This window comes from Chenopodium album, chromosome 25 (genome assembly GCF_948465745.1).
Source record: "Chenopodium album chromosome 25, dcCheAlbu1.1, whole genome shotgun sequence".
Taxonomy (NCBI): Eukaryota; Viridiplantae; Streptophyta; class Magnoliopsida; order Caryophyllales; family Amaranthaceae; genus Chenopodium; species Chenopodium album.
Window position 1 is genome coordinate 5,983,720 of NC_137858.1, and position 15,434 is coordinate 5,999,153.

The 15,434-nt window shown below is 33.3% G+C and overlaps 2 protein-coding genes across 3 annotated transcripts; one reads left to right on the plus strand and one right to left on the minus strand.

The window, feature by feature from the left end:
• The first annotated feature begins 1,882 nt into the window (after nucleotides 1–1,882).
• Nucleotides 1,883–7,363, plus strand: LOC145614582 (uncharacterized). Of its 2 annotated transcripts, none has more exons than XM_081669640.1 (9): nucleotides 1,883–2,448; nucleotides 3,634–3,743; nucleotides 4,135–4,203; nucleotides 4,376–4,491; nucleotides 4,571–4,625; nucleotides 5,671–5,791; nucleotides 6,348–6,395; nucleotides 6,495–6,589; nucleotides 6,953–7,363. In XM_081669640.1, exons 1-9 carry the CDS (start codon nucleotides 2,367–2,369, stop codon nucleotides 7,052–7,054), a joined length of 798 nt encoding a protein of 265 aa, XP_081525766.1. In that variant the 5' UTR covers nucleotides 1,883–2,366; the 3' UTR covers nucleotides 7,055–7,363. The 2 variants fall into 2 exon arrangements, with proteins under 2 accessions (XP_081525766.1, XP_081525765.1); XM_081669639.1 differs by lacking the exon at nucleotides 1,883–2,448 and adding an exon at nucleotides 3,172–3,329.
• Nucleotides 7,364–9,296: 1,933 nt separating this feature from the next.
• On the minus strand, nucleotides 9,297–11,462 carry LOC145613382 (nucleoside diphosphate kinase 1-like). The gene is made up of 4 exons (XM_081668480.1): nucleotides 11,306–11,462; nucleotides 10,973–11,021; nucleotides 10,330–10,561; nucleotides 9,297–9,553 (listed from the first exon to the last, which is right to left on the minus strand). The coding sequence occupies exons 1-4, from the start codon at nucleotides 11,354–11,356 to the stop codon at nucleotides 9,439–9,441; spliced, it is 447 nt and encodes a 148-aa protein (XP_081524606.1). The 5' UTR covers nucleotides 11,357–11,462; the 3' UTR covers nucleotides 9,297–9,438.
• Between the last annotated feature and the right edge of the window lie 3,972 nt (nucleotides 11,463–15,434).

A 15,434-nucleotide genomic window follows, 5' to 3' on the forward strand; every position in this document is an offset into this window, starting at 1 on the left:
ATCCTCTCATTATCATTAGTACACTCATGGTGGTGCCTATGCACCTAAATCTATCATGGGGCATGCCACAATGTTCCATGTTTACCTTTTTAGTTTTATAATTATTTATTTTCGTAATATCGTTATCTTGTGATTTTTCATTTTTTATATTAATTAAGGTAAGCACAATTGCCCTATTAGGCTAGAACTTTACATGAGTCAACTTGCCCTGGATTAGTGGTTTACGCACTTTAAAAATAGGAATTAGGGATTTTTAAACCTCAAGGTTGAAAAATACAATTTATACCAGTATCTTAATTTTGTTTTTGATTGAAAATACTAATCATTAAAGTAAATTATGTTATTTTACACCGTCTATTATAAGTCATTGAAAATATTCTCTAATTTGTACAGAGAACTTCGTATTAATGAACATGATATACTTAGTTTTTTTTTTCTTGTATTAATAAACATATAATCTTAACATAAATATCCTAAGAAAAAAAGGGACACCTACCTTGATGATGATTGATTCATTGCAGTCTCATCATATACTACCTCTGTTACACATTATTTGCAACGATTTGACATAAAATAGAGAGGAAAATTGTCTAATCGTTGCAAATAATGTGTAACGGAGGTAGTATTTATGACCATAATTGCCTAATTGGTACCTCCCTGGCACCCTGTCAGAAGATTTTCTCTGTTAATACTACGAGTACATTATTAATTAAGTTTACATCAAATCAAAATGAAATTAAATTCTCAAGGTTCGTTCTTACGAAAAAGTCTTAGACCACACTTGACCACCATTGAAAAAGACCATGGTCAACCATGTGACTGTGTCATGTTTGAATTAGTGTCCTATGCATTTATAAAGGCTACTTAAAAGTTAGACCATGTCTACCCTACCCATATTTTGTGTAGTGTTTTGCATTGAATTTTTAAAACTAATTTAACTATTTTATCTAATTATATTTATATGGCATTTATATGTTAAAGTGACATGATACTCCATAATACTACGTATAAAATAAAAGGTATTATGCTTCTAAACACTAAATTTTCTCTAATGAGTTTTTACGTACTACCGGTATTATATTTTAATAATGTAGTTTCAATACTTGCACCTCCCAATATATAAAGCACTTGATTACTTTATATATCAAGTTAAATTTTGAATAATTGCATACCTTCTTTATTGATACAAGTAACGAAAACTTTATAAAAGGTTACATTATGCGGTAATTGAGATGTATGATTATAAATTTATGTATAATAGATTACGCTTATCGGCTTATGCATAATCCCTTAATCAAACCAAAATACATACACTTATTCAAAAATAGAAAAATTACTTTATAAATGATTAAAACTTACTTTAATTGTAATTTAAACTTGATAATCCTTGTTAAAACTTATTTTTTTGTCTTGAATATCTGACTTTATTTTTTCTGAGTAAACCGAACTTAACTTCACTTAACTAAATAGGCATGAAATAAGTGAAAATAAGGTGAACAAAACAAGGCGTTAAGAGGAATTACTTTGTACTACCCAATTTTTAAACCAACATACTTTCCAATTTCCACTCCCCAAAGCCTAGCAAATCAACTTTGCTTTTTTATCACACCACCTCTTGTAATTTATAACACATACATTGACCATAATACCCCCATGATTATGTCCTTACCAAAGCACAATTAATAATTATCATACTTTTAGTACCTTTTTTACAAGTCAAAAAAGATCATTACATAAAAAATCCAATTAATTAAGAAACTTTATCATAAAAATAGTTGGAGAAATCCAATATATACATAATTAATTTAATTACTACATAGTTTAGTAACCAATAATTAAAATAAAATAAAAAGTCGTAAAACACTGCGCTCTACTTCCACCTTCCTAACAAACACTTAACGCCTCCGAGCATATATAGAGAGAGAAAGAGTGCGAGGTTGAAGAGAGAGAAACCACTGAAACTAGAGAGAGAAAGTTTCAAGCTCCAACAATGGCGATATTATTGCAGATCTCGAAACCCTAATTTCTCTCTCAGAAGCTCATATTTTCTCCTTTTTTTTCTCGTTAAAGAAATCATTTCTTGATTTCTGCGTTGAGTTTCAGTTCGAGATCGGCGTTTTTTGGCGGTTCGATTTCTTGGAGAGTGTCATTTTTCTTTTTGCGACACTTTTCAGCGTCGATTCTTGCAGTTTTCTTCGCATTATACTTTGTTATTTTCACTTTTTTTCGCATTCGATTAAACTCGAGAGAGTTTCGCATTTTTTCCTCCATTTTTGTGCAATAATAAGGTTTTCCGGCGGAAATTTGTCGGAATGAACTGAAAATTTGAGCTCAAATTCGCCGGAAAATAAGGTTTTCGCCGGAAAATGGATGACCGCGGTGGTTCGTTCGTCGCTGTTCGCCGAATTTCTCAGAGTTTGGACCGTGGCTCTTACCATACGAATTCCGGTACTCTCTCTCTATTTTCTCTCTCCTCTTTTATGTAGAAAACAAGTGGAATGATGCAAATATGATTAATTCATAATTCATTCATGTTAATTTAAAAATACGAGTAATAATTAATTAACTAGTGTTTAGCCCGGGCGATGCCCCGGGTCTATATGTTAATATAAATATTCTTTAATTCAAATTATAATTTTCTTTTATTATAATAATCTTAAATACCTTCATTATAGATTTAGTTGAAGAAAATAATTTATACCAAAAAAAATAAAAAAATAAAAAAAAAATAAAAACAATCTTATGCCATACATTAACTATTTAAGAAGAATAAATAAACAAAGGTATTAGATAGCAAAGTTGGTATGAATTTTTATTTATTTTCTTATGAACCCGAGTTCAATTCTTGACATAAATATTTTTTAGTTGACATGTTCCAATTCTCCTTGATGATGTGTCATCTTCTTGGTGGAAGAAATGGGTGCCATGTGGCGTGTATCCTTGATTAGGAACGCCTTTTAATATATAGTATAGATTTGATGAGGTAATTGAATTTCTGATGATGTTAGTTTATAGTATTGAGTCAATTTGATGGTAAAAGCTGTGAGTTAGCTGGAAATTGAATGTTGAGAGAATGACTGGAGTCTTCATTATTATGTTTGGCGTCACGTTCGTCATTTACTGAGTCTTCAACAAATTATTATTTATATGAATATCAATATGAATATATATGTGGTAGGCTAACTGCTCTAACGATTTATTGAAATAAATTTTGTGTAATAATAGTGGAAGAATTGCTGTTGTAATGATTTTTTCTGATCATTTGTCAGCAAGTTTGAGTGGAAAAAATATGGATCAACTGCACCCACCCATAGTCTTATATGGAAATGGTGATTATTTGTTTTCTTAATTTTATGTAAGGAAATAATTAGTTTTAGTAGTATATAATTTTTTGTTGATTTGTTTGGTAGATATTCTGCTCATCTGCTGTTGAGTAGATTATGTTTGGTTTCGTTGTTGCTCAAAGTTGGTGCTAGATTAGTTTGAGAAAATGAGTTAGTTGATTTTGTTGTTTATTCGTTTTAAGGAGTTTTGTTTTCGATTTGTGTCGAATTGATCATGTTTGTTTGGGTAATTTTTAGAATTTAGTGTTTTTTGGCAATGCCTTACATCAGCGATGGTTGTTGTTTGCAGCTGAAGTTGTTGCGGGATCAACAGCTTGGATAGGTAAAGGTCTTTCGTGTGTTTGTGCTCAAAGAAGAGATAGTGATGCTCGGCCATCGTTTGATTTGACTCCAACACAGGTTATTAATTTGAGATTAAAGCTGCTAACCAATTAAGATTTCTCCTTTTTTTTTGTTGGTATCACTTATACCATTGATTTGTTGTTCTTATCATGATACCTTTCTCAGCTGATATCAATAAGAATTTGTTGTGAAGCTTTTTCACTAGTTTCTGCTACCCCTTTGCTCATGTGAGCAATGATGTACCTCATACTGATGATAATAAATCTCATATTAAGACAATTTAGTTTTATGGAAGAAGTGTTTTAGATTTACATTTTGTTTCATTGAATTAGAAAATTAGCTTTTTATGAGCTTCATCTGTGTTCTTTCTCTCATTTGTTGAACATGCTCATATGAGAAGTTCTCGTAGTATTCTGAGTTTCTTTGTTTTTGGCTCATGTGCTTTCAGGAAGAGTGCTTGCAACGGTTGCAGAGTCGTATTGATGTTCCCTATGATAGTTCAAACCCAGAACATCAGGTACCTCCTGCCATGCCCATTGTAGAGGTTTTAGAGCTTTAATATAAGTCACGTGTCGATTGTGATTGATTACTATATTTTTCCTCTTCTCAAGCCTGTTTAGCTAACATTAACATGTAAATAGAGAGTATTGCTGCTACTGACTCTAGTTTCTTGGTGGTGATTTGCGAAGGAAGCTTTGAGGGCATTGTGGAAGGCTTCCTTTCCTGGTGAAGAACTTCATGATTTGATATCTGAACAATGGAAGGAGATGGGATGGCAGGGGAAGGATCCATCCACAGATTTTAGGTATTTCAGCATTCTTTTGTTCAGTCTTCCTCTGTTTTGTTAAATCATAGTACTTAACTTAATTTTCAATGTTCAACAGGGGTGGCGGCTTTATATCATTGGAGAACTTGTTGTTTTTTGCTAAAAATTTTCCGGTATGTCATCATTTTCCTTTCTTTCCACTTTAGACATCAGATTACTGACTCTATTCAGTTTTTTTTTTATAAAAAAAAGCATTACTAATATTTATGTGTATATCATTGTAAATTAGTTTAATTTGTTAAGACTTTTGGTCTGGATTTAATGAGTTAGATATGGAGAAGTTGGCCTCCCCTTAGTTGCCTAGTCATGGTGTTTTGATTGATGGAGGCATTTGATGATTAGAATTGTTTGTATATATCTTGGATAGTTCTGAATGCTCCAATATCAAATGATCTTTGACTTTTTAGCCATGGTATCTTGATACATTATTTAATAGATTTGGAACAAATTGTACAAGATCCTATTAAAAAGCAGATATTGAGGGGATTTTTAAATCCAAATAAAAAGGTGTGAATGATAGTGCATGTTGACTTTATGAGAGTGGGAACTAAAAATCCATGCTTGAAAATATGAGGCTATTAAGTGCAGTTTGTCTCAAGGACACTCATGCGCATGAGTTAATTTAGTTAATATGCTGTGATAAATTATGTGATATTTTGGTGTGCAGTAGTTTGGGGATGCCACAATAACACTTCAAGTATAGCTCTAGGCTCTAGTCCATGAACGAAATTGAATTAAGAGCTGTTTGATTGTGAAAGTATTCTAGGATTACTCATCTTTGAAAAATTGATGCACACTTGTATCATGCAAATCAACTTAGGGAAAATTATATATAAACAGGCTTGTCATTTTTAAATAATGATGAAAATATTATCATGGTGTTTTCTCTGGGTTTTTTTGAAGTTCAATGCACCTTTTTTGTCATCAGCTCTTCTCAATGTTGTTTGATGTAAGAAATTTCTAACTACCAGTGAACTTAATGTCAAATTAGTCATATGGAGAAATTAATTTATGATTACAAAGATGGAACATCATTGCATATCTACACAATACACAAGCCAGTTTTAGCCATCTCACAGCTCAAATTCACCTCCCCTTCTGCTTTGTTACTGTTTTTAGTAGGTACACTGACATGCACTATCTGCTTGTGTTATCTAGAAATCCTTTCAGGACCTTCTGCGTAAGCAGGAGGGAGATCGAGCTATGTGGGAATACCCATTTGCTGTAGCAGGTGTGAATATTACCTTCATGCTGATCCAGATGTTAGATCTTGAAGCAGGTGCGTTTTCTATATAATTTGACTTTGTTCTGATTCTTGTATTCATTATCCTGCTACTTGAAGAGAAATCACTCTGTAGTTTTTATTTGACCTTTATAGCTCTTGGCCTTACAATTTCAGATGTTTTATCCACGTTGAGTTATATAATTGCTTTATATTGGCATTTAAAAAGGAAGGTTTCTTTTGCGCGATGTTGTAGTAGAGCAGTGTGACGTGGTATTGGACATATATATTTCAAGTACCATAAGATTTGGTGGTGCCACAAACTCGTCTTCTCTTAGTATATTTATATAAATAAATACTTAAAATTTAGCCTAGATACGTGTCAATGTCTTTGGTATATAATCAATTATATTCAATGTAGAGGACATTGGCCTTTCGCCTTCGATAAGTTGGTGCCTGAAATGTTGCATTTGTTCATTTGTTTGGACTCTGCATCTGCACTATAGCTCCTGAATAAATGTAGAATCCATAGTTTCTCTGCAATGGTTAATAAAAGTAGGTTCTCACTGCAAACTTTTTAATTGTGCTGATAAACCGTGCTTCATTTATCCAGTCAAGCCACGAACACTGGTGGGAGCAATTTTCCTAAAATGCCTATCTGGTAATTTCACCTCCCTCTACAGATCAGCCAATTTTTATGGGATTTTGATATATTGTGTGATTGGTGTTACTTAGATGAAATTGCCTTTTCCTTTTCCAGAAAATGATTCAGCATTTGATCTGCTATATTGTATCACCTTCAAGCTGCTTGACCATCTTTGGCTTGAAATGCATGCTTCATACATGGACTTTAATGTAAGTTCTCTTCAGCAAAAATCTTGCCGTAGTTGAAAAGGTGGTCTTTTGCATTTGTGTTTGTCATCTCGAACCTCATTTATTTTTCAATTGTCTTGGCCTAAAGTTCTATTTTGCTCTTGTTTATACTTCTCTCATTCTCTGTCTTTGGACCCAGCCAACTTGCAAGCTTGCTAATATCAGAGAGTTTTCTGTTCTTGTATTTCCTATGAGGAATCAATACCAATGATTATGTTTTCAGGTCTTGGAATGCTTGGTTTTGGTCTATCTTTTACTGCACTTACTGAACTTTGTTTAAGTTGGTTCTAGTTCACTTGAATTCTGTGACGTTTGCTTATTGTACATTTTATTATATCTTTGTAGGCGGTGATGAAGGCTACACGCCGTCAGCTTGAGAAAGAAATGATGCTTGAGGACATTATTCGGCTTGAAGACCTGCCATCATATAGCCTTCTCTCTAAATAGGTAGCTTTCAAGAGAACTAAGATGAAAGTTAGATGCAAGATGTTGGAAACCTTTATTCTCTTATTGAATTAGTCCATTCCTTCCACGGGAAATTCTGTCTTTGATACCTAACTGGATGGTGCTGGTCGTAGAAGATTTGGTGTGCCATCTTGAAACCCGGATTCATTGTCAATTTGATTTTAGGAGTGGCTTTTGTAAGCACAGGTGGTCATAAATCAGCAGTTTAGTACCTAACTGAATTGCTATAGATGTGGCCAGTTTTATCTTGTCAATGAAAATATGCCAGTTTTAGGGCTTGGGTTTTCTTAATTGGATGTTCTCGTCGTCGCTAGTTAGTGTGTTTTTCTTAGTATTTTCAGAGGCAAGAATGTTAATGTTCAATCTCCTGGAAGCAGCAGAAGCAGCTAGCAGAGCTTCACTCTCTGGTCAGATTGGCGAGAGTGGTAATGGTGATGGGAGGAGTGATTTGGAAACACTAGCTCAGGGATTGAGTTTATCTTTTCTTTCATGCTTTGATGGGAAGGTGTGAAAGGTAGATCGAACTGTCAAGCTCTTAACTTTCTAACCATAGGACGATAGGAGCATCTCTTGATTCTTAATCAGAATTCTTTGCTCATTCAGAAATTTAAAGTTCTATATTGTCCTTGCATGTTGGTGTGAATGTTAATCATTTAGCTAGAATATTAATAATAGGCCTAACTACATTAAGAGTATTTTTATTATATTGTTGGTTATTGTGGGTCTGTAGGATGTGGGGGGATTAAATGCTTGTTCTTCATGTTAAGGCTCACGTCTAGCTTGACCCAAGTTTAAGGCCTCAGGCTTCAAAACACGGCCAAGCTTCTCAGAATCATCACTATGGAGAGGTAATAGAGGAAGGGCATGCAGAGATTGGCGTGCGTGAGGGGTGATTTGTTGACCTGCTCAAAACTGCAGAGTTTGATGACATAGAAAGCCAATTCGAAGCGGGATTCCTGTGTTTGGGTATGCAATGAGACTGCGATAATACAGAATAGTTACCATCAGATACCTACTGTACTTCGTAACAGAACCTTGGCAAAAAACAGAAACTAAATCAACCTACCACTATCAATATTCAACATTGATTCTAGCAAACATGTACTCTATTACTTAATTTTCTCGCATCTGACTTCATAAATCATAATATTATGCCTAATATTATTCCTTCAATCATCACAATTTCACAATTCGTGAATTTGTTTCGCCTTTCTACGTTTCCGTAAAATTACCCAAATCATTGCTGCGTGCAGTACTACTTTAAAAACTAAAGATAAACCTGACGTCGGCACATTCCCACTATGCTGCATTTTGGAAACGAATAATGATAGAGGCAAAGTGATTGAACACTAGTTCAATAACGGGCTATATTTCTTCCAGGCTTCGACGGGAAGATGCAAACCAACCTTTCAACTTCTGATATATCGGCAAAAAAGAGGGCTCAACGACTCGTAAGTGAAATAAGGTAACAGCGTGAACTGATCATATCCACAATTGTCGTCAAGGTAACGATGCTCAATGCAGGGAGGCAAGGGAATAAATTGGTACAGATTATAGGTGCCTAGCCCGCCGTGCTCTTCAGATGAATAACTGACACAAGGAAACACTACAAAACTGTGCTCAGAAAGCCAACAAGAACCGCAGAACTCAAGTCCTTAATTGAGTTAATCAGATGATGTTCTCTTAGCTTATGTTAGTACAATAAGAATAAAACCTGATTTTTGAAACTGTACTACTTCGTACCACCTGCTGCAATACTAAACTGAATCTATACTTCTGAAAACTCAACTACACCAGTTTGTACTACTTTTTCTTTTTTTTCTTTTTGACAGGCAGTTTGTACTACTAAAAACCACTGCAACTCTTGCGTATATTTTACTCGTGTGCCTTTTTTGTTGGTACTTTTGTATTTTAAAAAAAAGAAAAAAATAATTCAAAATAATCTCAATTGTTAATTAGTTATTCGAGTATTCTTTGCCAATGCATATTCCTACTGTTCGTCCCCATAACAGTTGTTCATCTTAGAGTCAGATATAACAATCTGGCGGTCTGGCCAATAAATAGAAGCTTTTCTAAGTCTAAACATTTAGATGATGTCAGCTCACAAACAGCTTGGATCAACCATATATAGAGCAACATTAGGATGAATATCTCATTCAATAATATAGCATGTCATCAAATGCTCCTGCAGAACACATGTAACACACTAAACAGAACACCGCAATCAAAAAAAGCTGTCTAATATGATTAACCAACACCAAAATGTCTAATTTGGCAAATATGTTTTCTCAAGATAATAGCAACTCTTAGATAGTCAAGTTCCACATAGAGGGTTGGCAAGTAAACCATATTAAGCAGGAATAGATCTATTCATAGATCCACGAGTGTTGGCTGCTTTGCCAGTGAACAACTCCCTCGGGGAACCAAAGAGCAATCTCCTTGGTTGCGCTTTCAACAGCATCACTGCCATGGATGACATTTCTGCAAAATTCATATATTCGTCGATTAACAAATAGCACGGGAACATAAAGTAAATCATAGGGTTGAAAAGAAAAAATTAGCTAACTCCCCCCGGAAAAGTCAGGAAAAAAACACGAGTGAGTATCGTTGAACTACATTGATACAAAGCTCTAACTAAAAAAAGGAATGTAGAATCAAAGCACAAGGAGATACATGACAATCAAGATTCTTTTTGGTAAAACTGACTCAATCAGACAAAAGAGTTCTTTAAACTGTTTTGCTTAATGATTACACCTCAATAAAGGGAATTTTAGTTTTCACACAATATAATTGCCGTTCATGCATCAAGACTCCTATGTCGGTCAAAATAAAGAAGTGATCATTAACCCAAATCTACTTTTGTGAACTCTTACTGTGCCTAACTGACTATTCATGTAAAAGTACAAAATTATACTCCATTGAGTTATTCGCAGTTGGCGCTGCATATGAACAAAACAAAAAGGAAAATCAAAACACACAACATTTCATTAAACATACACAGATCATGTATAGACTACTTTCTAATATTGTGAGTACAAATATGAATTGGGTCATTTGTTTGGTTAAATAGAGGAAATCATCAATATGCAGGTATTTCCTAAGCAGAGAGTATCAATCATCGAAGAAGTCATTACTATACCTAAAAAATCGGGAAAACACATTGAAGACAGCATATATATCCAACTCAAACACACAGGAAAAACTTCAAAATTGACATTACTAACTAATCAAATAAATGCATAAGCAGCATTAAGTACCTGCCAATGTCGATGGCAAAATCGCCACGGATGGTTCCTGGCTCTGAAGCAAGTGGGTTGGTGGCTCCAATGAGCTTCCTTCCGGTGGCAACAACACCCTTACCCTCCCAGACCATAGCAACCACGGGTCCAGAAACAATGTACTCGACCAAACCGTTGAAGAAGGGCTTGGCAGACAAGTCTGCGTAGTGCTTCTCGGCAAAAGGGCGGTCCACATTCACAAATTTCAAAGCTACACATAAACCAAACAACCAACATTCAATAGGCAGCCACATCAACCAAAACTTAAACTTTTAAGTGTGCAATAGTAGAGACATCAACTAAAACTAGAGCATTCCAAATCCAATACATAGACCTTAATTCGACTAACAACTAATACACAATAGGTTCCGAATTTGAGTTCAGTCAAAACATTATTAATATTGAAATCAGAAATCAGACATGGGGCAGCAAGTAAAAAGCATAATTTTATTCTTGGAGACAAAATTATTGGCATCAAATAAACACACTTTTGTGCTAATATCATTAGTTTAAGCAACATATTAATGATAATCATTAAATTAACCTCGCAACTAATTACATAATACTGAAAACAGAGGAGATAATTGTTTAAAGCTCCAAATTTGTAAAATTCAGATCATACCTTTCAAAGAGAAACCCTTCTTCTCAAATCTGCTGATGATCTCACCAACCTACACATTTTTAAAAAAACGAAATCAGAATCACAACTCACAATTTGACACTAAAATCTTCCAACTCTGTATTTTACAACCAAATTAAACAAGAAAAACTTATTATCTCAAAACCCAGTTCAAAATTCAATCAACCCAGTTGAATTTGCCATTAAATCAATGATGAATCATGTTTAACAACCCAATTAAGCAGCAAAAAAAATCAAATTGAAACTTTAAAAACCCAAATAAGCAGCAAAAAAATCGGAAAAATTGAATTAAAAAAGGTGAAAATTGAAACTAACCAGTCCTCTTTGGACACCATCAGGCTTGATCATGATGAAAGTTTGCTCCATATTTGAATTTGCTTTAAAGATTCTTTGAAAGATGTAGAGATTAAAGATGGTATAATGGTGGAGAGTAGAAAATGACGGAAGGAAGAGTATATATATGGGAGACAATGGGAAGCAAATACTGAACCCTAACCCTAGTTTACAATTGGAATATTCTTGTGCGATTTTCTTTTGGGCTGTGTAACTGTGTTTGCTATACGACTACGAGAGTATAGCTTATTGAGGCAAAACTAGCTTATTTGACAACTTATTGACACTCAGTAAATAAGCTAATTTGGCTTTCTCTTAAAAAATAAAGGAAAATGTTATACATAGCCCTTAGGGCTACATATAAGCATTAAATTTACACTTAAAAATCGTAAAAAGTTAAGAAATCATCAAAATATAAACACTAATTACACTGATTTACGCGTGTTTTTGTCATGAATTTCTAATTTTATACAATTTCCAAGACTGTATTTAATGCTTATATATAGCCCTTAGGGCTACATATAGCATTACCCAAAAACAGGAAACAAGAAAAAGGTGTTTCCACTTTTCTGTTGTCAGTTTTCAAAATTATCATGATTTTAATAAGTCTAAATAATTTTTGATTCATTATGTTTCATGTAACACCCCAATAATTCTGTCTTTAAACCTGTGAGGACCCTGAACAATATTCAAGAGAATTACTGCGCGTGCTACCGCCACGTGTTCAAACGTTAAGGCTTTATCAGAAAATAGCAGCGGAAAAACTAAATCAGTTATAAATAAGTTTCAAAACAAACGAATGAAACCAAATTAAGTCATACAACTTGGAACCATTAAGGCCCTTATTCAAAACCCAATAAAAGTAGTAAGTGATTAAATTCAGTGTTCAAATAAATTCAAACCCAAAAGAAATAGTGTCGAATAAAATCGAATTAATATAAATTCAAACTTGCAAAAGAAATAAAATGCAAACAACCAACTCTCTACTCAAGATCCCACAACCCTGATGAATGCTGCATGTGTAAGAACCTGTGGTAATTCTGCTCCCCAATATTACAAGTGTAAAAATTGTATCGTCACAGGTTCGTTGAAAGGCGAAGGTCATGACCAAAGAAAGACACACAAAGCACGCAATCAGCAAAGCTGAGTACATACAAGCTGCAAAATAAATTAAGAAATCCATAACCTGCTACTAATAATCAATCATCATGCATCATTAAATTATAGACTCAACACACGACTCAACTATTTATATTACTAAGACTCCATTAATTAATAATAGGTAAATCATTATTTTTATTCATTGGATTACGCAATAGACAAGGTTGTCCAACTCATGCTCCATTTGGAACATCAATAAAAGAAAAAAACCCCATGTCTCCTTTCGGAAACATCAATAAACATCCAACGACCACGGGCGCGACTCCGTGACCGTAGTTAGTATGAGATCTCACCTAACTCCTAGATTTGAAAAATATTTGAAATAAGAGACTCGTAGATCAGACGGCCTCGAGAAAAGTACACGGCTAATACCCCATGTACCCCAACCCCTGATTGTCATTACTCCAGAAGTGCACCAATCCAGAGTTTTATTGCTCATTCATCTTGCACTTTACGTGATTTACAGGTTTAGACTTGGCGATGACTCATATGCATAACAATACAATCAATCCAATATCAACTCAATCAAGTAAAACAACTTTTCAATTTCAATTCTTGATTTATTAGTGGCAAACAACATTTATTATTTATTCCTTTACTACCTCGGTGTATAAACACCTTGAGTGCATAAGGCACCCCAAAACCTCAACCTCGTCTTAGAAGACTTAAATCCTTCCTTTACTCATCCTGCTTGCATAATCATGAATGAGTAATAAATTAATCATTACACCAATCATATACCTTTGCCTCTAAGCGCACCTTGCATAATCAGAGCACAAATAATACTTGCAATATAAAATAGTGCACGTCATACGAAATTCACAATGTATAACCAAACAATTTAACTTAGTCATCCCTATACATGATACTAAGTTCTCGATCCGTCGTCCTTAAACATGCACCTAAAAGAAAGGTTTCGTAACTTGTACGTACCTTGAGCAAACGAATTAGTATGACACTTTACTAACTAGAAATCACCTTCAATAAACTCCTCTCCTAAGCCAAATAATAACATCTCAATCAATACCCAATCAATCAAATTTACAGCAATACTAACTTACTTTAAAACCTTCAAAATGCAAATCAAACAACACTTTAAAACCTTCCCTTTAGTTAAAATTAAAGGCTTATATATAGTTATTTAAATTTTTCTTCATAAAAACCTTAAAATACACTCTTATACATGAAATTACAGCAAGTTCAAAGTCTAATAAAAATCTAAAAATTATATAAAAACCCCTAAAAATCTCCCTTTTTAATGGGTGATTAAACCCTCTTTATAAAACATCAAAAGTAGTACTTAGAAACTATTTCCAACACTTAAAACTTCAGTAAAAACATATATTTATGCTTAATTAACTTTAAACATAATTAATTTTATTAATCAAACTCAAGGATAAAATTTTAAAAAAACTTCGTTAAAAACCAAAAACTGCCCGAAAATCATATTTAGAGGCTGAATTTGGCCACGAGAGGGTGGTTCTCACTACCTTTGGTAGTGAGTTTTTCTTAAAACGTTGTTGCCACATGGAAAACACTACTTTTTTGTCAAAATCGGATGAGTTTAGAACCTGATCGGGATTAAAACGGGATTAATATTAACGAACGGAAATCTAAAAATTAAAACACGAATCTATGTGTTCAAAATAATCTGGAATTAAGTTAAACTAATCAGTAGTTATAATCACCAAAATTTCAAAACATCATTACTATAAAAGCCCTAAATCAATTGTTCATAAAAACCCTAAAATCATGATTTTCAATAAATTGAAACCCTAGGTTTATAATTCATAAAATATGAAATTTATAACATAAATATAATCTGAAATTTATAATCTTTATACCATTAAAATATAATTTGATACTAAAAATATAATCATTATACTAAAATCAAAACCCAAAACAATTAAATTAACATTAAGCAAAATAATGAAACAAAAGAGGATGAAAATAAGACTAACCTTTTTGTGTGGGAAATTTTTGGAGATTCATGGGGTATTTATAGGAGAGAATTATTGTAGGGTAAAAAGAAAGATTGGGCCTCATAAAAATAATGGGTCGATTAAGTAAACAAATGGGTTAGGCTTGTGTGATTGGACATAAATTGTAGAATAAAGGTGCATAAAATAATTTGTTCAAATAATTTTCGACCCAGATTAATAATTTGAAACTTTTGAAATTAAATTATGAAAAATAACAAATAAATATTATAAATAAAATAAATTTTCATTTATAAAATATTTAAAAATACGGGGGATTACATTTCATATATAATATAATTTTAAAAAACAAAAAACCAAAAAACAGAAAACAACAGCGTTGTCAAACGAACCCTTAGTTGTTTGTTTACGTTTATGGTTTGTTTGTGTGTTAGGGTTTATCAAAAAGGTAATCATCTTTTGCAGTATTGTCAGTTCGCTGGTAAAGATTTGTTTGGAATCGCATCGGTTGTCGTCAAGTTTTCAAATGCGTTTAAGCGAATCAGATGAAAATCATCCTTACGGCTACAACAAATCGTTAGACCATCTCTCCGAAAAGGCTGTATATTCCAGCGATGTGTGTGAGAGATGTACCAGTACCACAGTGCAAGATCTTTTCAACGATGGTAGCTTTGATGAAGGAAACCCAAATTTGTTTCAATTTTATGTATTTGTTAATTTAGATTTCATTTGTAGATGGCGGATGGCTTTTTATTGATGAGTTGTTTTGTTTTAATAAAAAAAAATAAAAAAAATAAAAAAAACTCTTTTTAATTTAGGAGCTTTTTCATTAGCTTGTTCATATCTTAAAGTTAATCTACACTTATACCCCTATTTAATCAAAAACCCATTTCCTAACTACCTACCCCCCAATTAGCTTATTAGTCATTTCACATAAACAACTTTAACCAATTAACTACTCATATTTACTAAACACTTTTAGGGACTATTTGGTTCGGGTTAATAATCAA

Coding starts and splice junctions, on each gene's coding strand:
- LOC145613382 (XM_081668480.1), bottom strand. CDS start 11,356: ATGGAGCAAACTTTCATCATGATCAAGCCTGATGGTGTCCAAAGAGGA. Junction 10,562..10,972: donor GAAGGGTTTCTCTTTGAAAG/GTATGATCTGAA, acceptor GTTTATGTGTAG/CTTTGAAATTTGTGAATGTG. Junction 9,554..10,329: donor TTTGCCATCGACATTGGCAG/GTACTTAATGCT, acceptor TGAATTTTGCAG/AAATGTCATCCATGGCAGTG.
- LOC145614582 (XM_081669639.1), top strand. CDS start 3,245: ATGATTTTTTCTGATCATTTGTCAGCAAGTTTGAGTGGAAAAAATATG. Junction 4,626..5,670: donor TTTTTGCTAAAAATTTTCCG/GTATGTCATCAT, acceptor TGTGTTATCTAG/AAATCCTTTCAGGACCTTCT. Junction 6,396..6,494: donor TTTCCTAAAATGCCTATCTG/GTAATTTCACCT, acceptor TTCCTTTTCCAG/AAAATGATTCAGCATTTGAT.